Source organism: Esox lucius, chromosome 15 (assembly GCF_011004845.1).
Source record: "Esox lucius isolate fEsoLuc1 chromosome 15, fEsoLuc1.pri, whole genome shotgun sequence".
Classification (NCBI taxonomy): Eukaryota; Metazoa; Chordata; class Actinopteri; order Esociformes; family Esocidae; genus Esox; species Esox lucius.
The window spans coordinates 13,293,009-13,316,594 of record NC_047583.1 but is presented as its reverse complement, the minus strand read 5'-3'; the positions used below and the strand labels follow the sequence as shown (position 1 = coordinate 13,316,594).

General features: G+C 44.8%; 1 protein-coding gene across 1 annotated transcript in view; it reads right to left on the bottom strand.

Annotated features, from left to right (window-relative positions):
* Nucleotides 1–17,090, bottom strand: part of LOC105015714 (cysteine-rich motor neuron 1 protein) — a 35,481-nt gene extending 18,391 nt beyond the window's left edge. The window contains exons 1-4 of the mRNA XM_010879061.3: nucleotides 16,061–17,090; nucleotides 12,392–12,553; nucleotides 12,002–12,175; nucleotides 2,517–2,759 (exon numbers count right to left, since the gene is read on the bottom strand). Of these exons, the coding sequence (XP_010877363.2) occupies nucleotides 2,517–2,759; nucleotides 12,002–12,175; nucleotides 12,392–12,553; nucleotides 16,061–16,349 (868 nt within the window). The 5' untranslated portion in view covers nucleotides 16,350–17,090. The remainder of the gene's footprint in view (nucleotides 1–2,516; nucleotides 2,760–12,001; nucleotides 12,176–12,391; nucleotides 12,554–16,060) is intronic.
* Between the last annotated feature and the right edge of the window lie 6,496 nt (nucleotides 17,091–23,586).

Sequence of the window (23,586 nt, the reverse complement as noted above, 5' to 3'; positions counted from 1 at the left end):
ACGGATCATTAGAGACCCATTACAGGCCCGGAGCAGTGGCCTCGCGGACATCCCGCTGCTCACCCCATGCTCCTGACACCCCAGGAGGGATCGGGACAGAGAGGCAGGTACAGAGAGTGTGCAGTTAAATGAATCCCACTATCTAGTATTTATTTTTTATTTTGTGAAGTTTTATAATTTAATGTTGAACAATTTAATTATAATGGATCCTAATAAAAGGTTTTGTATTTAAAGCAGTTCAAGAGGTGTGGTTAATAGTCAATATACCAAAGCTGAAGGCAGATCTTAGGCATGATGCATCACACAGTGCCTGGATTGAGTCCTTAGCCATGTTATATTGGCCATACAATACATTTACCACAAAGGAGAACCCGAGCTCTGGGGTGCCCAGAAGCTAAAAGATGGAGTGAGCCCTGTTTAGGCTTCCATTGGTTGAAGACTAAGCGCATCTGTATACCATACTCTGGTAGATCTGACCCCTCACCTCTCTCCCTGGACCAGGCCTACACACTAATACAAATCAGGTGGGCCAACGGAGCAGAAATGAAAGTGAGGATTAGTTTTCTTCCTCTCTAATTCTCTGTCTTTCATTCATTCTCTTTCTGCCTGCCTTGCGTGCAGCATAACCAAGCAGAGAAAATGCAATAAGCACTTTGCCAGGCAGAAATAAAAATGCATGGCAAAAATGTTACGCTCTGGAAACAAAAGGAGGTCACGTGACAGGATGTTCACATGTGATTTTTGCTGTATTTCTTATTGGTAATTCAAAAAAGAATCTTGCGGTGGGGACACTAAATTCCAGTCATGCTTTCTGGTTTCCAGTTCTGTCCAAATTGAAGATGGGATAGTTAGGGCTCAATGTGTCATAAAACCCTGACCTTGGCCCACCCTAAAACATTACTTACAATCGCACATAGTGTGACTGTCTCGCCCAGCAAACAAAAATGCTACACCGAAATGAGAAACAAGAATTCTGAGAGGATTTTTTTCAGTAAAGCCAAAAAGTCTTTGCTTATTAATTCATTAATCAAGATAGATTATAACTGCCAGACGCTTCGTACTGTTGTAGAGCTCGATTCAAGTTCATGGCTTTATTGCTCTTGTACCACAATAGTCTTCGTCAAGATGTAGATGGGCTAAATCCACACCACACATGATGAAGGACAGACGGTTGGCTCGGTAAGTGATTATGAACATGCTGCTGTTTACATGCATGATTGTCAAATCAGATGACATGAGGTCAGGAAGGCCTTGCTAGCCCCGAGGGCAACCAGACACATTTTGTAGGAAACATCTCCGATTAAACACACTGAAAACACACAGGTTCTGGCTATCCCATTGTCAAAGACCCTCACTGAATACACCCACCAAAACCTACAAACACGTGGCCTGTAAATGTGCCTAAGGGCAGGTCACAGACAGTTAGGCACTTGTATGTGATTCCATTGCAACCTCTGTGAAGGTTGAACCTGATTATAACTGACTTGTTTTCTGCATGGGGTTTAGTGTTTGCCACTGTCTTTCCGAGGAGGTCTTGGGGAGACTAGGGAGAACACTAGGTAGGTAGGTCCCCATGTCTTCATCCCCGGACCCTCTGTGTGCTTTGGGGCGATGTGGGCGCGGTCATGCAGGGCTAACCAACGCTACGGGAAGCACAAAGGGCGTCAAGTCCGGACCCAAAGAGCAGCAGACACTTGTTATCAAAACACTGATCCCCTCGCCTCTGCAGCCGCCGTTCAGCTCCCGCTGGCCGACCACAGCACATAAAAAGCATTCCCACCAATGAACTGTTGAACCTTTTCCTTTTGGACGTGCGACCAGACAGGAACTCTTTGACACTGCACTTCTGTTGAACATATTGGTGGCCTAAGCACTTTTCTGGTCACTGCACTTGTTAAGTCCATTCATTCCGGGACACGGCGCACATTAATAGATGCGGAGGGGCCAGAATGGGAATTTGTTCTGTTGGTAAAACAGTGAATATTTGCTGGGAGTGCAGAGTAAACAGCCAGGTCCAGGTCCACTCCCACCCCACCCACTTCCTACCATCCCTGCATCCATCACTGGCTCACGGGCTTGCCGGCGGACTGGCTTGTTGCTGTCAGTGTAGAGTTGAAAACTGTGCCATCGGAGGAACGAGACCTAGCTGGCGCGCCAACATCTCTCGCACGCGCAAAGGACACGCACAGGAAGAGCCCGAGCTGCGAACACGTGTTGTGCACAGAATCGGCACAGCAAGGCCAATTATGATTAATAAGGCAGTGAGATTATTTGCAGATTTACCCCTGATTTTCTTCTCCTTCCTCACACTCTGCGGTGGCAGAGAGACTGATAAGGAACCCAACATAGAACCGTATAATTACAGCTTCTCCCCTTCGTCAGAGGAAATTTCTTCAGCATTGTTCCGATTAAAATAATTACCCAAGCACAATCACTTATCTCGGCAAAAGTAAAAAGAAAAAAAAAAGACTCAAGTTGCTTAAACCGATTCCCGGCCTGCTCAGCTTCTATGTTACCTTTCTGGCACTCAAACACATCGCAGCAGTCTCCCGGCTGGCCGCTTGCTTTGCTGAGTAGCACAGGCTTCTGTCCAGAGGGGCACTGGGGCTTTTGGCATGCCCGCAGGTCACAGGTGCAGTAGGGGGAGACGGTGGGGCAGCAGCCAGCAGGGGGGGTGTAGCTCTTGGTCAGAACCGAGCCCTCGGGGCAGGAGGGCACTGGCAGAGCAGGACACGTGGTCTTGGCGCACTTCAGCTCCTCTGAAACAGACACATGTGCAATGCACACACAGTCACACACAATAAGCAGCCTCTGTAAGGCAGAGTGTGACAGCCCCTTCCAACCGCCTCCAGGCTACAACAGTGCCCACAGTGTTTGCAGGGCAGCAGGAGAAAGAAGGGAGTGGAGCGGGGGCTCTCTGGCCAGCAGGCAATGGAACAGTGGTGCTCATGTTGCAGACTGGAGGCTGAGTTCACAGCTCAATACAGTCATCAGATCCCCTACACTCTCGGACAGCTTTACAGCATCCTGTTAGGACGGAGAGTAAGAGCTACGCCGGGCTTTAGACACGACAAAACCCTTGGCACATCCTGTCTAAGGCTTGTCCTGATCCCTGCCCGCCCGCCCGCCCGCCTGCTAGCCCGCCAGCCCGCCTGCCACCCCGCCCGCCACCCCGTCCGCCTGCTAGCCCGCCACCCCGCCACCCCGCCCACTGGATCTAGCTTTCAATCCAAACAGCCTCTCCATCTCACCACCCATTAATACAAGGACATGTTCGACAGAGGCTTTTTCCCCTAGCATAAGCATTTTACAGATCACACCAAACTAAGCATACCAGGACGTTTTTGTCTTTTCATATTCCACAGCCAACATAATGGCCCTAATACCCTGGTCAGGGCTGCGGGGGGCTCAGGGGTGTATTTTGGACACCATTCAGGAAAAGAAAAGTGGACTGGAGTGCCCCACTGTACTCACACAGTAGATGAACAGTAGCTACCTTGCAGAGCTCAGATTACCCAATGCCTAACCACTATTTATTTGGCTTCTGCCATGTCACTGTAATGCATACAGAGGGCCCAGATAGGGCACAGCAGACTCTGTCCTGCTTTTCCAACCAGATGGGAAACTAAAATGGCAACCAGAGGGACTGGACCCAAGACTCTGACTGTTGCCCCACACACAGACCAACTGGACATACAGCAGTGATTCCGGGTATTACTTCCAATGAGCAAACTCTCTCAGGTTCACAACATTGGTTCAATCAAATGCCCGCCTGGCATGTTAATCTCCTGGACAAGCAGTCCTTTGAAGCTTGCCTGACCCAGAAAAGTTACAAAGTTAAGCTGTGACTTGAGCAGGGGGTAGAGGGGTAGGTGAGAGGAGGGAGGTCTCTGACAGATGAAATTGAGGATAAAGGAAGTATTAGAATTTTCCATCCTTGAATAAATATTAGAGCAGTGTTAGGTATCTGTACTACACTATTGGCTCTAGGAACATGGGAACAGAGGGACAGGCACAAAGCTGGCATTGATGAACTTCGTTCCTGAATAATGTTAGAGAGCAGGGGGGAAACTGTCCTGGATTAAGCTCTTTAACTTTTCCCCCCTAATAACTGCATTTGAGTTGAATAAATGTCCGTTGGACAGGCTGATTTCTGAGGTTTTCTTATTTCACAATATGCTCCTGTCTAACTCAATGATTTGTTAACTTTTTAAAAACATGACTATTAATAAAATGTTGTGAAACTCTATATTATATGTTCCACAAACAGATGGCTTATTCAGTTCTAACAATGGCTGGGCCGAAGCACGCTGAAGCTGGCAGACATCCTATTGTCATTCAAATTCATGATATTGTAGCCATTTGTGGAAATGTTCCAGACCTTGAGCGTCCAATTAATATATTTTTCTGAATAAAACTCTAATAAACACAGTACAATGGGCAAAAACAAAACATAGCCAGACACAGAGCAGACACAAAGCAGTCTAATCACTGCAGGATAGTTTTCAGCACATTCTGTTTGTGTTCTGTCTCGAAGCACAAATGGGGTAATTAGATAGTCAATGGCCACAGGCACAATCTCTGTATCACAATAGGTGTCAATTCTCCAGCCAGCGCAGACAAAAACACAAAGACCTGATTTGACATGCTTGATAAATTCAGGCTACAGAGCAGGCAACACATTCGCTTGTTGGAAGGGGGAGATAGTATGTAAAAGCATAGCAGTGTAAAAGCATGTAAAAGCATAGCAACCCCCTTGGGAAGCCTTAATACACAGACACCCCTATCCTTACACCCCCCAAATCCCTAACCCTAACTCCTAATCCTAAAATAATTTTATTTTGAAAAGAGAGCACTGGTCAAAATGTCTAAATTTTTCTTGGTTTACAATACTTATCAGCACATTTGAGGAATTCTGGTACTTGCTATTATTGCACTACAATAACACGCACACAACCTAAAAACCGGCTTGAGGTGGGATGCGGAAATTGGTTTATTACCCCAGAATGGGCTATTGTAAACAATGCATATTTCTGGCATCTCTGAGAAACCCTTTCAAGAAAGAAAAACACCTCATTGCAAATACGCTTTTTCTACACAGGGCACAATGAGCACAGTATTCGTCTGACTAAAGCAGCTCTGGTAGGCAGAGGAGGCTATGTTGACAGCCTGAGTTTACTCATGGAAAAAACGCACAATGTGAGTTCTGTTCAGTGACTGACTTTGGAAGCAAGTCAGCAGAGAACAAAGCTGTCTTAGTACAGCGGCACTCTACAGGTTTTTGGGCCGTCCTCAGGTTTTAGACAGTTTGTCCGCATCAGGCCCATCTTCACAGCATCATGTAAGCGGTGAAGATCTGGCCACATGCCCACTGGCATTTGTGACTGGAAATGTCTGTTTTGCTCTCTGTTAACGAACTAAGTCCGGGAGGTAGTTCAGAGTCACAGACACAGGGTCAGGCTTCACAGGTGGCGTAGCGGTCTAATGTGATAATTTGTAACGGCAAGCTAACCACCATGTGTAGGTTTGTGCCTTGAATGAGCCGCTAGCTGGGAAGTGCCATGGGCGATATAAATTGGTCAGCATTGCAGGTGTGGGAAAGCATTGCCAGGAGGGACGGCCAGACTTTGCGCTCTAGCGACTCCTACAGGTGGCTCTGGCACCTGCAAAGCTATTAGAAGTGGTCTGGCGAGTGACTGTGGCCTAACACTCGACGACCCATGTGCCTTCTCAGTTTGAAGAGCAGTGGGGATAAATGAAGAATGGTTAGATGAGGACGTCATGGAGGAAGGCTTTCCCCAATCTTTAACTCTCCGAAATCCATTGGAAGTGGTCACCATGAGACAAGACTGTAGACAATATTGGATCTGACAAAATTGGCGAGGGTAGAAAACGGCACTGAAAAGGCAAAGAGTAACAAGTCAGAGAAACCTATGAGCATCACTCTGGTTTGAGCAGTGCTTCAGGTAGGAGAACAGCAGCAGCTAACTATTCACACACACGTAATCCTTTGCAGAGCCATGGTCCAGTGGTAATACTCCTGGCTCCATCCACATTTGCCTCTTCCTAAGAAACCCCAGGTCCACAGGATGAACAACTAATTAAAGGTGAAGGTAATGTAATTTCCTTCAGTTAGCATTAGCAGACATCCTAACATTGTATGATATGGATTAATTGATTTGCCTATAGTGTCCCCATATTTTAAAATATCAATGTAGAATTTGACAGTCACTCATTGTGTCAAGGCCATAATACCTTTCAGCAAAATGTTTTTTAAATTTGGTCTATATATTTTGTTGCATTTATCTGCTGTTTTTCCACCATTTGGATTGTAAAGCATCGCACTGATCAAACTTTAGTTTGTCAATCCATCATGTTATTCTTGAGGCAAATTTGTTTATCACAACTAGAGAGTCCTGAACATGAATCTCTATGCCTGTTCATCAAACAGGGCAGCCAGAGCAAATGTTAAAAATTGCAGTTATTATCCTGTGTGTTCATTGAAAATACCAATGAACACACAGGAAAACTAATAAGTAAGAAGATTGACGACTCTTTTTTAAAAGAAACCTTTCTTAAACATCTCATCCCGCAATTTTGTTATATTCAAAAGTTAGTTACGACCCTATCTCAACTGTGGCCCGTCTTCCTCCTAGACATTCGCGCCAAGCCATTCAACTTTTTTCCCCACTGCATATCCAACTAGGAAGTCAATTAGATGAGTGTGGGTGAAGACATGCTCACTCAACTGACATCCTCAGTTAGCTTAGGCGCCTGACCCCACTTGAGGGAATTTTTAGAGCACAGTGAGACAAGGAAATCCCAGCTGACAATGCCACCCCACACCAGTTCTATGCCTGGCCAATATGCATCGCCCCATGGAGCTTGTCAGCCAACGGCATAGTCAAGGCTCAAAGTAAGACTATGGTTGACAATTTGGCACCACAAAATAGTGCTTCAGACTGCTGCGCCACCTGGGAGCCCATGCTCTCAGTAGATCAACACACCCTTCCCGGTATTGTGGGATCTCAAATGAGATTGTGCCAGGGAAAGGGAGAGACTAAGCTTTTATCATGCTGAAAGGGCTGAATTATGTCACAGAGAATTCTTTTCTGTAGACAATTGTCTACTACAGAGTTGGCACAAAATGTATGGGAGTAATATGTTAGCACACGAATGGTCCAAGTATAAAACAGGGGGCCATGAAGGGAGCTTCAAAGAGAATTAACAGTCTCTGGGTTGCCTGTGGAAGACTGAGCATAAAACATAATTTGGGCACACACAAAAGTCGGTCCGGGGGAGTAGAAGGCTACGCTCTGCAGCTGCCCAGTTTTGTTAGTTGAGGCAGTTGAGTAACGTAACATTGTTAGCCATCTGCTCATGTTTCCCCACAGACGACAAGGAAAAGCAAAGGTTAGCGATATGATCCGTGCCCTGGCTAGCTGGCTACTGTAGAACAAGGATGGATCTCAGGCTGCAGGTAGGGACTGGAACTTGGGTGGTGTGGCAGGATTTAGGCTTGAAGCTGGTGGGTAAAGTTGTGGTGCCTGGACTGTCTGGGTGACGGGCAGCAGTGACAGGACTGACAGGCTGAGACAGTGATCCCTCCTCGCCTAGCGGGGATGCTCTTTGTATGAGCCGTCACACAAGCTATGTTTTGTTTTCCCTCTTTTTAATCCCTGCCAAGAGACAAACAAACACACACACACACACACACTCTGGACTCCGGGAGCAGGCTGGCTGGGCACGACAGGGGCCATAGCCCCCACAGATAACACACACACAGAGGAAGAAGACGTCTAGCGCCGTGCCAGCTACTGGCGGTGTGGACTGGCGAGTAATCCTTTAAGGGGGAGAGCGTGGTGGGTAGGAGTGTGGCGATACCGGAGGGCCAACGCTGTGGCGGTGAGCTCCGTTTGAGCCATGTCATCGTGGTAGGCGTGGCTCCCATGTGACCCATCTCAACTTACATTCACAGCGCTCATACTACACGTTAATACTGCCTCTTTTAAACCGTCTGAGGTTAGCCAGGAGGAAAACCTTAACGTTAGTTAAGAGAAGATTGATGTAATTTACAGAAAACTACACAGGCTTAATCTACATTACTTTTCTCTACACAGGGACATTCACACATTAGGTAATATCGGCAACATGAATTAAACCAAGGTATTAGGAACTAGTGAACGAGCCTCTTCAGAATAATGGGGAAACTCCTTGTACATAGCAGCTCAAAGCTTTATCATTAATCAAAGCCATAAAAGTACACAGGGCTGGAGAACTAAGCACAGACCCCAGGCCATTACTGCACTTCACACAAATACGTTGTCATGTGTCAAGATGCCTTCAATGACAGCCCCTAGCCAGCATCTTGACCTCTTTCTCCTCCTGCCCTAAGCTGATCAATCCCACAGAGGGCCATTAGCAATACTTAAAGTTTGCTTATTGGTGATCAAGCGCTGCTGACGGTGAAGCAAATGTGGTTTGTGTCCCACCACTTTGAGCTAAAAGTAAACAGAACCACAAGCAAGGACCGTTGGCTGGCCTCAAAAGGCTACTCTACTCAGAGGGAACATTAAGAGCCAGTCCCAAACCACTTCCATGTGTACATTTACAAGGCCAAAGCAGAGACAGTGGATGCTATGTTTAAATGAACAGTTGAAAAAGTGTTTCAAGTACAGGCAACCAGGTCCTCTTTCATCTTCAACTGCGTGTCAAAAGAAGTTGGAATCAATGAAGCTCTCATGCTGCGAGTTGGTATTTAGACATCCCCTCTACAGGACACATTCACCCAGAGCTAAATCACTACTTGAAAGAGATAGGTAACGCCATGACACAAGGCCACTGAACACTGAACATTCAGTGCTCGCAGTAATTATTGTGAGAGTGAATAATATTTTTTTGCATCTATATACTCTATACTCCAAATAACAGCATTTGAAATTAAACAATTACCATGGGATTCCAGTATAGATCCTCAGCTTTAATTTGTGGGCTTTCATGTACACATTGGTTTCACAGATTAGAAATTACCAAAAAAAAAAAAATTCAGGAAAGCACAAGTATTGGGTCAACTGGCTTGGCAGGTGTTTCTGGTCAGGTTTTTTCCATCATATCATCTGTGCAGTCATAAGAGTTGTCAGTGTCTAGCCTTGATTCAAGGCTTTGTGTTCACCTTTCGAGTTTGGTATCTTTGTCAACATGGGGATCAAAGATTTTCAATGAAAGTCAAGAAATTCATTATGAGGCTAAACATAGCCAAAACCTAAGGCTTACCAAAACAACTATAACGAAAGCATAAGAAGACATGGTTGTGTCAGCCACTGCCAACAGCCAACAACAGAGACTATGCTGCAAGGTGCAAAACACTAATAAGCCCCCAAAACAGGATGCACAAAAAGGACATTAAAGAATCTGCATAATATAGAAAAAAGTAATTCTGGACAGATCAAACAAAGATGAACAAAGTTATTGGACACTGGGATTATACATCAATACAACTTCACCAAACATACCGCCATGTTGCACACCTACTCTATCAGCGTCTCGTCCCCACCAAGCGAGAAGTAGATGGCAACGAAGTTTCAGGACCATGGAGAGCGCACACTAGGAAATCTCTGGCACATGCCAGAACATTCTGGAGGCAGTCAGTAGGGCCAGCCCCACCCCTACACACCTGCCTCCCAATAGGACCAAATCGGGTGGCTATAAGAAGGGGAACAGGCCCTCCCAAAGGGTATGCTTCGTTATGGCCTGTTACGCATGTTTCCCAGGTGGAGACAAAGATGGCGCGTAGGCACTGCAGCTGTCCGATGAATCCAAGAGGAACGTGAGTGGGCCAGAGACAGTTCCCAGCTTGAGTTCCACCCATGACTCTTTTGTGTTTTGTTTCTTCAAATTGAAAATCCACTGAAGATGGCTAGAGTGCACTGAAGGCATGACATCACCAACGATACAGAGCATCTGGAGGGGTCAATAGGTCACAGCCTTTTAAATGCAAAGGACATGCAATAAAATACTAAACATAAGGGCTTAAATTGTACTGTATCCCATAACTTCAGGCTGTATGAAATAATGGGTATAAAATGTATTTAGTAGGTATAAAAATGTATAGAAATACCCTAAAATAAAAGCTGGATATCTATACCTGAATGTTGTCTGATTACTAATCAGTTTGGATTTCCAAATAACTACGCTACATTGGAGGATGACTGTAAATGTAACTGACAGCGTCACTAAAATGGGTGCCTCTATCCTAGCAGGAGCACTGCAGTCACTGATGCCCATCGTAAGAGGAGCAGACAGACAAAATCAGTTACTCTCCCCTACACACACATCTTACTTAATAGGGGGCAGGCTCAAGGTTAGTCAAGAAATCCGATAAGCTGCTGAAAAATGTTGTTTACTGTTTTCAGTGTTGAGCTTTCACATTGTGGTCCGGTCTTGGCTGAGCCTGATGACAGGAAGTTGTGAAATGCAGCAGGCGAGTTAGAGTATATTTTTCATAGTGACACAAGAGGATTATGACACTCACTTTCTTCGCAATACAGTATGAGCACTGTTTCCCACATATCTAGTGGGATTCTCTGAACAAATCGCTAAGTATACATATCCGAATACGCAACCAAGGGCCTGTACATGCCCTGTAATAACGCCAACGCTTGTTTATGCCTCTACGGCACATGGCAGGCAACAGTACTAGAGCTTCAGTAATACAGTACTACAATAACCCAACTGCATTACTACAGCTCCAGTACTACAGTACCACAGTAATGGAGTACTATAGCTACAGTATGACAGCTTCAGTAATATAGTGCTACAGCTACTGACCTACAATAAAACAGCACTACAGAAATACAGTAGCACAGCTACAGTACTACAGCTACAGTAATGCAGTACTAAAGCTACAAGTACTTCAGCAACAGTAATGAAGTAATACAGTGACAATACTACAACTTCAGTATTAGTGCAACAGTACCACATTAATACAGTGCCACAGCCAAAGTACTAAAACTACACTGTCTGCCTTACTATATCGCAACACTACGAAGAATAATAAAGATTTGCAAAAACAGTTCTTTACATTTTACAAAGCAAAGCAAAAAGGAATAAAAGCGCAAACCCTGACTTAATCTAAAACAAACTTTTTAGTTGTAGATTGAGTCGCAAGTCTTGAATTGGGCAAAAGCTGGAGCTAAAGGCTTTTGCTCCAGTCCTCACTAAATGAGATTCCTGGCACAACACAGCTATATGCAGTATTATAAAGCAGATGACGGGATCTTCCTACTAAGAGACAAAGTTTCTGAATTTTCACTCACTGACACTTTCTCTTTGAGACCAATGATCTTTATACATAGCTGCCATCTTTCTTACATTTCCGTCAAAGGGCCAAAACAGAAGCCAACTCAGTACTCTCCCTCAGCAAGACCTGTCAGAGAGGCAGCTACTCTCTAGAGACCACATTTAAACAAACAGCTCATAATACTGACTGGTACCTGAGCTCGGTGACGTTTCGTCTTCCTCTTCAAATCAGTGCTTTTACCCGGGACACAAGTTGAGCATTCAGCCAGTACACTATACTGTTACCGTTCACAGTCTGAGCAGCGTGTCGGCCCGTGGACGTCTAACACTTCATATTTCCACAATTTATTCTCCTCCTTACAATGGAACCTCTCTCAGCCTCTCTGCCCGTCTTAGTGTTGGCATGGAAATGACTTTGGAATAGACTGACTGGCTGTCTATTACACCTCTGGGATTTTTCTTAGGTTGTACTGACTCGCTGTACTGTTTCGCTCAGGGAGCACATGACTCAATGTAAATATTAGCATACATACAGCATTTGCTTAACAAGCTGAACTCAAGTCAAATAAAGCAAAAGACAGGTAGGCTACACAAGGACCTTTTACGAAAATTAGCTTAGCCCTGCTTTGAATCAGAATCTACATTTGTATCCCTGTCAGCCACTGTGTAGTTCTGGGTTTGTTTTGGGATATTCCTGGGTTACCTGCGGCCTCTTGGCACTGGCTCCGGTTGACGTAGGAGAAGTGGTGGTGGCAGCTCTGGGACTCACACACACAGCCGTGTGCTGTCAGGTTGCACCCGGAGAACGTGCAGGCCGGGCTGGACGGGCCCACGAACTTCTCCCTGTGCCTCTCCCGGTGCTCGTGTCTCCGAACCTCTGGAAAAGGGGACCGGACACGCGTACCCACTCACCATGAGTCGGAGAAAGGCAGCACACAGGCCCACGGCCACCCAGGCGGCTTTAGACAAAGACTAATGTGTGTCATCACTGCGATAGGTTACCAGCGTTAGTCGCCTCCGTACTACATCTGGTCTGGATTATCCACACGGGATTACATTCTTTGCCCCTGACTGCTAACTGTGGGAGACTCACCTGTCCTGCTGGCCGTCACGCAGGACTCCATGTCAGGGTGGTTGAAGGAGCGCAGGCAGGAGTGACGGGCGTCACACACACACACGGCCCCCGCCCTGTCACAGCCTGCCTGCAGAGGGCAGCGCTCATCCTCCAATCCAGCGTCCGGACTGTCTGGCAGAACTGTGGAGAGGAGGAGACAGGGGTTTTACCAGAGGAAAGGGTAGGAGAACGGAGGAGTAGAGCGTCAGCCATCCCTGTTCTGTCCTGCCCATCATGTGGTGCGCCGTGTTTGCTGGCATTCCACGGAGACAGGCCCTGCGCTGGTTCCCCTTTTCTGCACGTTCAGATTCTTCCTCTGCTCTCTGCCGTCATGGCCTGCCAAACCCATCCCCAACCTTATCTCTCAGACAGCTACATTCTCCAGGAGAAGCGAAATACAAACAAAAACACTGAATGACACTGGTGGGTGGAAAATGGGGGACAGACCGGGCGCCACTCACTATTCCTGAATAACCAGCCACTGCCTGTTTGAGACAGAAAAGGTTCAGACAGAGCACACCTCAGTACAGGGACACACTCCTTTCCTTCAAAGGCTTGGCTCCCCCAGGCCTCAATCAACATTGTAGAGACCTGATTACTGCTTATTAAAATATTTTGGCTTCTCTCACACACAGGTTTAGAAGTAGGAGTTGTAGTATGTGTGGTGCTCTTCAAAATGTATCACAGGAGCTGAGCTAAGTCACTATAAAGTGTGGTAAAGAAAGTATTAACAGTAATAAGTGAGAGCAATGCAAAATATTTGTTGTTGTGTCTGAAGTAGATTTTGTAGCTGGTTTACAGAATGTCTGTCTTGTTATGAAGTCAACATTTCTCACTGGCAGATTGTTTACTCATTTCCTTTCAGAGACGGTTAAAACAAAACACTTCATTAGATGTTTAGGGTTTAGGGATGAATTTACATCTGCACATATTCTGACATTCATTTCAAATGGGGTTATTGAGAAGAGCTGCGATTGTAGCTTATATTTGTCACCCAGACAAACCCAAGCACCCTCTGGAGACTCTAGATTCTAGAGAGAGAGAGAGGTGAACATTTTCAGGGCAGAAGGTCATGATCCCTCTGAGCTTTACCAGGCCAGACTGCAGAAGACTGGAGTGGGAGGGAGAGGCACCATATTCACTTGTATTTGGCCTTGAAATGTCATCTTAAGGAAATCAGACAGCATGGGTGAGCAGGCCGGCCGATTGGTAGAGGACAAGCAGGCTCCCCAATCAGAGCTCTACCTGAAATGAACAGCACCTCCAAATGTTTTCTCCCTACACGCCTGGGGGGGGGGGGGTTATTACATGGCAGTCATTGGTGGGGGTCTGAGTGTGTCTGCAACGTGCTGAATGGGGCGTCGAGGAGTAGGAGGAAAGGGGCAGACCAAAACACTGAATTACTGGAGCTAATGACTCGTTTGACCCCTCGGCTGGGATAGGGCACCACCCTGCTGGCCCAGCCTGATCTGGCCTGGCTCTGACTTTGCTTAGATCACTGGGGGATTCCTCTCAGCCATGGAGACTGCTTGTCTTGGCATCCACGGCTGCGATGGGAAAGTTGACCTTTGAGGCCCGGCGGCTGATAGCAAGCTAAAAAGGAAGTCTTTCAAACTTTAGATAATGGGTGGGGAGAAGGAATTGGACGGCATGTAGAGGAGTAGTGAAATGGTCACAGTGGCTGTTCGGGTCTCATTAAGGACAGACATGGTGTTAGGTGGTATGTTAAGTGCTCTGGAGAGGGAGTGGGTGGAAGCTTTGAGGAGAGAAGAGGAGGCACTACACAAAGAGACAGCCATAACAACAACACGCTGGCCAGTGGCCAAAGATCCATATCACACAAGTGTCTCCGTACCCTTTGTAAATGAGGTGAGCTGTAGTTCATTTTTGGATTCACAAGGAAATGTACCTAATCGCAACTGTCATAATGACAAACAACCACGTTACCTGAAAAGTGTCCTTCTAAATGAAAACGGCTGCCCTTGATATATAGCATTTACGCCCATAGCTGAAAAGTCCTCACAAGTTCAGATTAACTGAACATTTACCATTCTGTTCAATATAATGTGTATCAAGCAATTTCTCACTGACCACACCAGAGGCGTCACTCGAAGGCTCCTTTCTCCTTGCTCCGTTAACCTTTCACACTGGCCACCCAGAACAACAAGACTCAAAGCACAAGTGAACCGAGGGAGAATCAGAGATCAGTGAGCGGAAACATTTACCCCCTACTCCTGATTGCGACCCCAATCACTTTAAGACTCTACCCCCGGCTTGGGAGGGAAATCCTGGCTCGGCCTGGCCCTGCATGGCCCCTGCACACACATAGGGAGGTGTTGATTTACCCCCACCGAGCCAACCTCGCTGGGGGATGGGGGAGTGGTCCACATGGGCTAAGGCCCATGGCCACGGGACCAGAGGCACAACTCAACCATGGAAGCCATTAACTTTCAGAAGCATTGAAAGCTGTTAATTTGACAGAGGTGGTAGCTGGGAGCATGGAGGGAGAAATTACAACCTGTAAATAAAGACCAATCAGCGGCACTGTCTCCAGGGAGAGCCTACGGTTGGACAACACCGGATCTGCAGACCGCACAGAGTGATGATGGAGGGCATGTAGATCTGGCCCCAACCTGGGACTGCTTTCTCTCACCTCATGTAATATCAATTCTGTGCCAATTGCTTTGTTTCAGTCAGGACACAGTCTAGGTGAGAGACTGGATGGTTCTATGTGATCCTGACCACGTCTCATGCCGAACTCTCGCAGGGGGCAGCTTCTGTTTTTTCTTACTGACTGTGTGAAAGGGTCATCTTGGCCATTTCAAAATGCCACAAGTGTGCACACATACATGCACGCCTGCACCTACACACCTACACACACACACACACACATATACACACAGACATGCCCGCATCCACAATGGTCACAGGTGGGAACCGTACAGGGTATCCCTGATATCCCTGTAGCCAGGGATATCATGTGTAGTGACTGTTTGTATTGGACTGGTATTGGACATGTCACAGACACGTCTGAAGGCTGGAACACTATAAAGTCATTTCATCCTAAGAGAGCCCTCATAGACCATTCAGAAGATGCTTTTTAAGTAAGGCATATTTAAAAAAAAAAAACTTTTTGTCACTGTTTAATGTCAATTTGGACACTGGCAGTAAAAGCCTGCACTCCATTAATACTGACGTGGAGGCGTGGTGCCAGAGATGTGTTGCCAAATCTATTGTCGTGCCTGCAAGCAAAGACAGCTGGAGCGGGACAATGAAAAGTCTAACATGAGGTCCTCTGTTGGCAGTCAACAGCTACTTAAACCTGGAGACCCGCTCCAACCAGCCTACTGAGCCGCAGGGACAACAATGTTAACACAACAGTCAATGGAATCATGAACTGTCTGGCTCAGTAGGTTTGCGCTGAAGCCAAAATTAGAAAGCATTTTACCATATAGATTTACTGATTATGCCCTGAGACGCTCTTGATGAATACTCGTGTTGTTGGAACCATGAAGTTAAACCTCCCATTCATCCATCAAGAAATAATAGTAGCCAATGTAGAAGAAATTTGATTGCGACACTAGGACATGCTTAACATTCTGAATTGGAAAAAAAAGACCAAATAAAATTTGTGAGACTTTTACCCACCTTTACAAACTCCAATATCAGGGATTGTTACACCTCCCGTTTGGTTTACAGCTGCGCAGGTTAGTCCCAGGGCGCAGTAGCCCAGAGCCCAGTCCTGGCCACCGCACGGCTCCCACTCCAGCCGTGTACATTGATCGCAGCATCCGCACGGGTCCTTGGCCAGAGTCCGATCGCCCTCGCAGTGTTTCGTCGAACAAGTCCGGAGATCACATGGCGAACACTCATAAGCCATTAGCACACGCACCAGAATTGAGAAATTCAAGAATGAAACCAAGCAATTGCTGAACATATTTCTAAGCTGATGATGAGTCCTGCAGGTTGTTTATTAAAAAAAAAATTAAGAAGACTTCTGTCAAATAAATCGCAACATGAAATCCGTTGGATGTAATTCCAGAAGTTATAAAGTTGGCGATGAACAAGAATGGAAAAAAAGTTGTTGGTGTCTGTGTTTTCTGCGCTTTTCACTTGTTCTGCAGCATAGGCAGGAACATACAGCCCAGGCTACCTCGGAAAAGTGCACAGATGCTTCTGTTCTGTTCTCTACGCTGGGTTACTTTCTATTGTGAATGCGTTATCCTCAGGAAAAAGGCGAGATTCACAGAATTTGCGTTCCTGACTGAGTAAGGATGCCCTAACACCAAAACACGGGGACGCAATGAGACCCACATTGACATTACAGGCATATAGAAATTAGAGGCACCCCTTTATCTTGACTGACATAGGCAGCATCCAGTCACAAGTAGCTAACTGAGTGAGGATTTGAATTTAGATATCCCCTGGACTGGTCCTCTCATTATGTTGCGCAATAGGCAGTCTCTTAACCCTCAATCTACCGATTGGTTCAATTTGACCCCACGGTGTGTGAGTGTGTTTACATATATATTTATATAGATGTATCTATGTAAAATATTTGGTGAAATAGCCCATATCTAACACGCCCACAGGAATGGCTAGTGCTCGAGGTACCTCGGAATCATTCCGAGATGGTTAAAACCCCGTTTACCTACTATAGCCTATGCCCTGCACTGTCGGAATTTCTGAAGGAAGACCTTCATTTGGAGAATAACTCAGTTTAAACAATTGTGGATCGACCATCTTTCTATTGAAATTACACATTTCTATTCGAATTTATTTTCAAATCTTTTTTTTGAAAATCTGTATTTTGCATAGGTTTTTATCTTGTATTGTTGTATACATATCGGTCGAAGTTGTAAATTATATTTCGGTCTCAGTTAGTTGGTTTAAATAATTGTAATAATTTTATTAAAATCAAGTCCTTTGTGCCCATTCAGACAAAATCATCTAATTCTGCTAATATAAGCTACTGGGACCTTTATTTAAACCCAAGTTTCTCTGGAGACGTAAAAACGTACCAATAGCATCCATTACCTAAGGATGAAGGATTAAGAGAGTTCGGTAGCAGTGATTTTGATGGACAGATCGTGCACAGATAGAGCACCCAGTGTAAGATTGAACTTTTCAATGCTGAGAATTGTGCTGTATCGCCTGGTTCAAATCCTGAGTTGAATAGTAAAATATATATGTAGGTCGTTGTGCACTTCATTAAGGCACTTAAAGATTCAGCCACTGATTTTTTTGCCACTCTTGTCAAAGTGGCGCTGTGAAGCCAGTTCCCCGAAATGTGTGTACTGACATCTGGGCTATATGCTGATTTTTGTCATCCCTTGTCATCAAAACCACTACCTTTCACAGCTGAATGATAGTGATTACATTTACATGAACAATTACACATGCTTACCTAATGGGAGGTTTTAATTTTTTAAAGTCATATACGGAAATCCAATTCAAGTCAGAGCACACCCCTGACCAGTAGAAATTACCTAAGTATCACCAAGGGTGGATGAGAAAGATGTTGGATAGACCTGCTTGTGTTAGAATAGATGCCTGCCAGCTCAATCATGGTTGTTGGGACGAGAATGCACTCTCCTCCAAGCATGTATGTACCAGAAACTGCTTCCTGATTGAGCACAAATGCAACCTGGTTGAGCACAGATCGCATTTTAATCATTTATCAGAAACTATTATCCTGAACATCCTATTGATGCATTTCATTTTGATAGCTTAGTGGGACAACCCCACAACCCAACTATAATGATTACATTTCACTCAGTGAAGTAGCTTATAGTAGTGGCAGTGATAGATGGAGGAATGTGTATGTATTTTAAATTGCAAGCTTTAGTTCATAAAAAGCAACAGGACAGTGACAGGCTTTGACTGGGTTATATGAGAGATGGGCTCCTGAAGGGGTTGGACAGCCAAGAGACAAGAGGTTGCAGAATGAAGAGCTCAGATAGGGATCTAGGATTAAAGCATTGCCTGAAGCTACAGAGGTACAGTTCCTCTGGCTGCAGGATGCAAGCTTCAAATACAAGCCAATAGTTTAAAAAAGCAAAGGAAAAATTGAAATCATAAAAAGGGTGTTTAGTGGTATTAAAGATCCTGATGCAGGCACTCGTGTGGGATCTTTGTAATATTAAAAAGCCTTTTTTGTAGAGGCTAAGAACATGGTAAAAATGTACGTGTTTGGGACATGGAAGAGAGACACTGAACACCTGTGTCAAAAAGACTTGTTGGCATTGTCCCTTTATTATTATATATTAATACAAAACTAGAAGAACATCTCCATCTGTATTAATTCACCTTTAACATAGAGTACACAGTATATCCAATATGTCTCACGCTGCTCCGGGTGTGTACATTTATCGCCACCCCTGGAATCTAATGAGATTACCCCGATGCCTTAAACCCGCAAGCCAATAGATTGTTGGAATGAGCTGGGATATTTTGAAGAATTATGCAACACCTAGGGTGGCAATCTGCAAGGGTGGGGGGGACTGGGAGAAGTCAAAGGTTTAATTTACATACACAAACAAATTTCACTCTGCGATGTACCTGTGGGCGGTTATTAGGCACAACTCAATCGAACATATATTCCAAACCCCTGGGGTGCCTTATTACAATCATAAACGGTTACCAAAGCGATTTGCTTCTTGTGGTTTATGGTCTAACGCTTTCAGATTTTCAGCACATAGTTTTCCAATATCTACTTTAGCGCATGGAAATTTGAAAGTGAAAGGAACGTTTATTTTTCTTTTGGCCTCGGTCTGAAAGAATGGATTGAACCTAGTTGTTTCGCAACATCATTTGCCAGTAACTGAACATCTGTAACTCTAGTACAAGTATCAGTTGATACAATCAGGCTCCAGAAAACATGTTATTTTCAATTGTAATCTACTTTCAATGATGATTATAGTTAATTCCCATTGCAATTGATAGAAATAAAATCTAATTGATTATTGAATTATAATATTATAAACAATGCGTCAATCAGCGTAGAAATTATTTTAGCATTCAGATGTGATGTCAGTCAAACAATAACTTAACAACATGCTGTGCCCATTACTTCATTCCTGGAATTGAATTCCCATAGCTATACATTGGAATGATTCAACATCAACTCCAGTTGATGGGTAATACAAAGGTCCCTATCTAATTCTGTTGGAACTCTTCAGAGAGTTCATTTCTCTGTCAGTGCAGTGACCCAGTGAAGGCCAGGCCTACAGTAGCGTTGCCAATGACCAGTGGACACTGGGTTCAGGTCTTTGAGGCATGTGATATTGTGCCATTTACAATAGCCTTCTGTGTGCAAAGTAGGCTACAACATTGGCAATAAGCCCATCACATTTATTGTCTTGAGATATTCAATTGTACTTGGCCACCATTAAAGATAAACCATGACCGGACGTTCTGTGTTTTTCAAATATGATGGGTATCTATTTGACGCTCGAGAGCCCCTGAAGAACCTGGCATCATGTCAGTGAGTCAAGGGCCTGGGTGCAGTCCCATTCACTCTGAGGATAGTCTGCTTTCAGTTAGCTATACTACTCCTAGTTGATTTTATTCACACTGTTTATGTTATGACGGCACATCAGATATTGGTCCAGAAAAGGTCTCGTAACACAATATTTTCACAGTGGTTTATGGTGCTTGTCAGGAAAGCACCACAATATGTTGATTCTTTATCAGCCCACTATGACACCTGCTGAGAATCTGTTTTGGGTTTATGTCTCCCTGCAAACTTATTAAATCCCCTGTCCAGTTTTCTCATAGTGCTGCATTGCAAATGATACATTGGCATTTTGTTCTGTTTAATATTTTATTTTAAAATATTGACGCTCAAAATGAATCTTTATAAGGTGACGTTGGTTAATGTAGGGAAATATTTTAAAGAAGAAAGTCCGAAATACGTTGCTTGCGTAAGTATTCAATGCCTGTGCTCAGCGACCACAGCTGAATCAATAATCAGGAAGTGGAAAATGAATAAAATCTCCCAGGAAAGGCTGTCCCTTAAAAATTAACTGGTCAAACCAAAAAGTTGAGTTGTTAGAGAAACCCCAGAGAGGCAACAATCACTTTGAAGAAGTTACAGAGTTTAATGGCTGGGAATAAAGCAATGATGCATCAATCAATCATATCAAATAGGAGTGTAAACCCAACATTCTCATATCACTCACACAGTGCGCTATGCTGAGCGCTTAATTGGCTGATTCTGTCATTAGTAAGAACAAGGGTGGGGTGTTTATTGAGCCAGCTGCAATGATTTGATTCTTGGAAATCCATCTCTTCTTTAGTATTTCCAGGGAATGTGCTGATACACACGTAATGGCTCCTGTCTCGTCTGGAACTCTCTCCATTTATTTTTATAAAGACACATTGTGTTAATCATAATCCTTTGACCGCCAGCTATTAATTGTTATTATTAGCCATTAAGTTCGTTATATTAGATGATGGGCCGGCTTGTTTGGCTTAAGAGAAGTTCATGTTATTTTGTTTTTGTTAGCGATATAATAACAATATTGCTTTACTGTTGTTCTCTTCATTCTAATTTATCACTGAGTTAACAAAGACCAAGCTGTTTTTTTTCATCGGGTTCCTCTGTCTGGTGTTCAGTTAATTAGGCTTGTCATTGTTCAGCCAAGCATTATCAGTCAGTGTGTGTATGTGTGTTTGTGTGTAATATAGCCTCCCCTGATTAGCCAAGGGAGATGATGGAAGACAGGCATGTAAAAAACAACCTCAAGTGCAACAATAACAAAACCATCTGGTTCGTTATTCATCCCTCACATCAATCAATAACTTAATGAATTGTGCCCAGGGCAGAATGTGCAAAATCATCCAAGCAGGAGCTACAGTATTCCAACAAATCCTGTGGTGATAAACCTAGAGCAGGACCAGGAAGTATCAGTATGATTGGAATGTTGATTTCACCAAGTTTAACAATGACAAAATAGGGCTACTTGTAATTTGCGAAAAAAGGATTCTAACAAATGTAGGCCTGATATACGGAAAGTAGACTTACCTGCCATGATAGCTAAAACATGAACTGGACTGTTTTTTGGTGCACCAGAGGAGAGTGCATTTGGAAACAAAAATCTGTTGTTAGCCTAATGTGTGTGTGTGTGTTTCTCTGTTTGTTTGTGTGTGTGTGTGTATGTGGACTGTATACTTGTTTGTATAGGTGTTGAACGTAGGATGTGAGTGTAGGTGGCCCAAACAGGTCATATGTTGGGCTGTTTGTTAACCTTTGTCTCCTTGCAGTGGCAGATTGAGGCTCCATGTGTAGGCACAGCTGCCCCGGGCAGGACAGAGGCCCAGACCCAGCTCCCTAGTGTCAATAAGACACAACAAAAGCTCTATGTGAACCCTGAGTTAGGATCCTGAGGAAGAGATGAATGTCTAGACGGAATTGGAGAGATTGGAAAAAGCCACGCTGGGAAAAGACAGGGTAGAGGTCATTACCTTGTACCATATAGATCATGATGCCTTCCAGTGTTCCTGTAAACATACACAGATAAACAAATTGGTCTTATTCTAGAGAGGAAACGTTAAAGCAGCCATCTAATGTCATACCAAATTATTTGATTCATACAGTAAATATTCAATAAGACTTCCTTCATGCACAACATCTGCTGTTGGCAACAGGTTCCAACGCAAACATAGCATCCAGGAAATCAGCCTCCAGCATGCATAATCAGCGCTCACTAGACAGCCCTGCTCCTGTCTCTGCAAACCCCCATCCTCCCCCTTACAGTCCCTCTAAACTGGACTGACCACTGCTTGCTGGTCGCCCGTCGTTACGCCAAAGCAGATCGAAGGCAGAGGTTTGGTTTCCAGTCACTCGTAAAGATTCAGCCCCCTGAGAGAAACAATGATGACTTATTTGCGCACGATCAGTTTTAAACCAGGTCCAGCTGGCCACTTTCAAAGGGGGAGGGACACCAGAATTAAGGTTTCATCTCGCTCTCTTTCCCTCTCTCTCTGTTGCTCATTCTCTTACTTTATCCCTTTGTTCCTCTCTTTTGGTCACCCCTCTCTCTCTCTTTTCTCTTTCTCTCTCACTTTCTCTCACATAAACACATAAACACACACACACTCTCTCTCTGTCCACTAATCAGATCTGGCATTGTCTGAAACAACAGCACACAGCCTAGATCACATCTCCTGGAAGAGAAAGGAAAGGAAAGCTAGGGCATTTCAAAAGGAAATCATTAGGTTTCATTTGTCTGTCAGAAGCCCAGTGAGAGTGTGACTTCAGAGTTCACTGTCATCCAGCCTGACAAGGCCTATTAGACTCAGACAGGTGCCAGGAGATACAGACGTTTGGATCACTGCAGGAAACCTTGATTGCTCTGAACTCAATCACCTGATATAGACTTGTGACACTAACAGAGCTTTGTTTAAAACTCAAATGAGATCCTGAAATGGCACAGTACAGGGGATGTTTCAAAACCAGTGAGTTTGTGAGTAAATGTATGTGTGTATGAGTAAATGTTTGAGTACTAGGGCAGGGATGAGAGAGTAGGGTGGGGTGCCATCCTTCCTTAGGTCCTGAATGGCTGCAGTGTGCCGCTGGACTGACTCATGGGTGGTAGGAGGAGCACTATAGGTCCTGCTGCTGTTTCCTACTAACCCAACCTACAGCAGGTCCATGAGGTCAGCTCCCTGACCCCGCCGTGACCCCAGGGTGTGAACACATACCCTGGTGGTCTTGTAATCCCTCACCCGAGGAGGCCTACACTATACAGCTGAGGGGGTTATTAAGGTGGGGGGGGGGGGGGGTCTCAGGCCTGTGAGGTGTGGATATCTCACTGCCCTGCCTCGCAAAACCCCATGATCGCTGGTCCTTTCAGTTCCTGCTGCCGTTGAGGGGTTGGCTTCTGTGTTACTTCCTGGCCAGGATTAGGGGGGCTGTCTCACGTATTGGAAGGGCTGTCAAAGACGCACAGCACAGGGCGCCTCGTGACGCAGAAAACCTCTCCATGACCACAGGGGCTGTTTGTGACTGGGGGAAAATGGATTCAGTTACATCAATTTTTCCGCCAGTTTGATGTTCCTTCTAGAAAACTGTCTGTTTGGCTCATGACCCGTTCTCCATATTTTTAAATAGGGAGCAAATTAGTTTGAGTCAGAGTTTGTTTCATTTCAATAGCCGATCATTTCCAACT